Source organism: Pangasianodon hypophthalmus, chromosome 19 (assembly GCF_027358585.1).
Source record: "Pangasianodon hypophthalmus isolate fPanHyp1 chromosome 19, fPanHyp1.pri, whole genome shotgun sequence".
Lineage (NCBI taxonomy): Eukaryota > Metazoa > Chordata > Actinopteri > Siluriformes > Pangasiidae > Pangasianodon > Pangasianodon hypophthalmus.
Window position 1 is genome coordinate 22,134,692 of NC_069728.1, and position 1,822 is coordinate 22,136,513.

The 1,822-nt window shown below is 46.6% G+C and overlaps 1 protein-coding gene across 3 annotated transcripts in view; it reads right to left on the reverse strand.

Moving 5' to 3' along the window:
* Window positions 1–453: 453 nt before the first annotated feature.
* kcnk5b (potassium channel, subfamily K, member 5b) overlaps window positions 454–1,822 on the reverse strand; it is a 10,092-nt gene continuing 8,723 nt past the window's right edge. For all 3 annotated transcript variants that reach the window (XM_053242407.1, XM_053242406.1, XM_034313695.2), the window contains one exon: window positions 454–1,469. In XM_053242407.1, the coding sequence (XP_053098382.1) occupies window positions 748–1,469 (722 nt within the window). In that variant the 3' untranslated portion in view covers window positions 454–747. The remainder of the gene's footprint in view (window positions 1,470–1,822) is intronic.

The following is a 1,822-nucleotide window of genomic DNA, read 5'->3' on the forward strand; positions in this document are numbered from 1 at the left end:
CTCCGCCAAACTGTCTCACACCCCGCCAACCTGTCTCACACTCCGCCAAACTGTCTCACACCCCGCCAACCTGTCTCACACTCCGCCAAACTGTCTCACATCCCACCAAACTGTCTCACACCCTGTTAAACTGTCTTACATCCCACCAAACTGTCTCACACACACTAAACTGTCTCACATCCCACCAAACTGTCTTACATCCCACCAAACTGTCTCACACACACTAAACTGTCTCACAACCAGCCAAACTGTCTCACATCCCACCAAACTGTCTCGCACCCCATCAAACTGTCTCACACCCTGCCAAAATGTCCACATGATGTAGTAAATCCACTTCCTGTTTATTTCCCTCCTCAGAGGTGAGACAGGTCAGATACGGAGGTCTGAGGAAAGCGAGCACTGTTTCCTGTGTGTTTTTCTCACTCTGAGGAACAACACGTTCTCCCACACAACTGTGTACATCTCAGGAGATTTTATTTTAAAGGATATAGAAAAAGACATTTATTTCCAGTTTATCACTCATCTGAAACAAGTCACGCAGGAAACACACACACACACACACACACACACACTTACAGCAGTTTTACAAGAATCAGTCATTCATTACCTAACTAATAACAGGGCTGTGTTCCAAATCAGGTTTTCACCAGGTTCTTGTCAGGGTCTCCACTTAAATAAAAGTTCTCACTGAATTAGCCTAACTGTGCACTGTAAGCAGTGAAGGATATTGAAGGAGGTCTCTGCTCCTCACCCTGGTCCTTCTCCATTCTCTAATAAATTCTCATTCACTCTGGTCACCGAGAACCTTGAGGCTCCTTCCTGGGTTCCTGAGTCTTCTGTATCGAAGCTAAAGCTGAAGCTGGGGATCTGAAAGGATCTCCGGGAAACGTATCTTGAGTCCCACTCTAAACTTCCTGCTCTCCTTAGAACTTCCTTTTCTGAACACTTCTGCTTGCCCAGATCTGGATCTTGGCTTAGTTCCTCCTGAAGGGATCCGCACTCCAGATCTCCGGTGGAACCTCTGGCTCTGGAGATGACCATGTAGACATTGTCTCCGATGCTGAATCTGCGTTTCTGGCGTGGTGACTGTTCCAGCGGGATCAGCACCTGTTTGAGGAGTTCGCTGCAGCTCTTGGAGCGCGTGAGCTCCTCCTCTTGCTGCTTCTTCTTCTTCTCGGCCGTGCCAATGGCTCGGATCACGTCGCTATAGTCCTCACCTTTCTCCGACATGAACTTGAAGATGTCCACGATGCTGGGTGCGTGAGGCAGTGGTGCTTTGTGCATCTGCTCCAGCTGAGCAGCAGAAAGCTTGTGACGCATCTCTCTGCGTTTCTTCAGGACTTTGTGGGCCTCCACCACCATGTTGACGTTCCAGCTGAAGAACAGAGAAAGCCACGCCAGGCCCATGTAGATCCATAACTCCACACAGAACCGGTACGGAGCCTTGTAGTTCAGCTGCGTGTTCACACCTGGAACCAGACAAAAACACTGCAGCTGTCATGGAGCTAACTTAGCTAGCTAGTCTCAGGTGGGATTTCAGGAGGTGAATATCTACCAGCTAGCACTTTTAATCACGTTAAAAAGTTATCACCTCAGGAAACTCTTCCATCATCTCCCACTGAAACCAGGTATTACTGAGTTCAGAACAAAATGTTGTACAGATTTCTCCTGGTTTTAGGTGCAGTTAATAAAATGTCATTTAATTTACACAGGAAGAGTTTATACTGTTGTATAATGTCAACAATTCGTTAACGTTCAGAAAGTACAGAAAAATTCTGATTCTGTAAAGTGTTTATAAAATACAGGATCATGATAAGAAAGC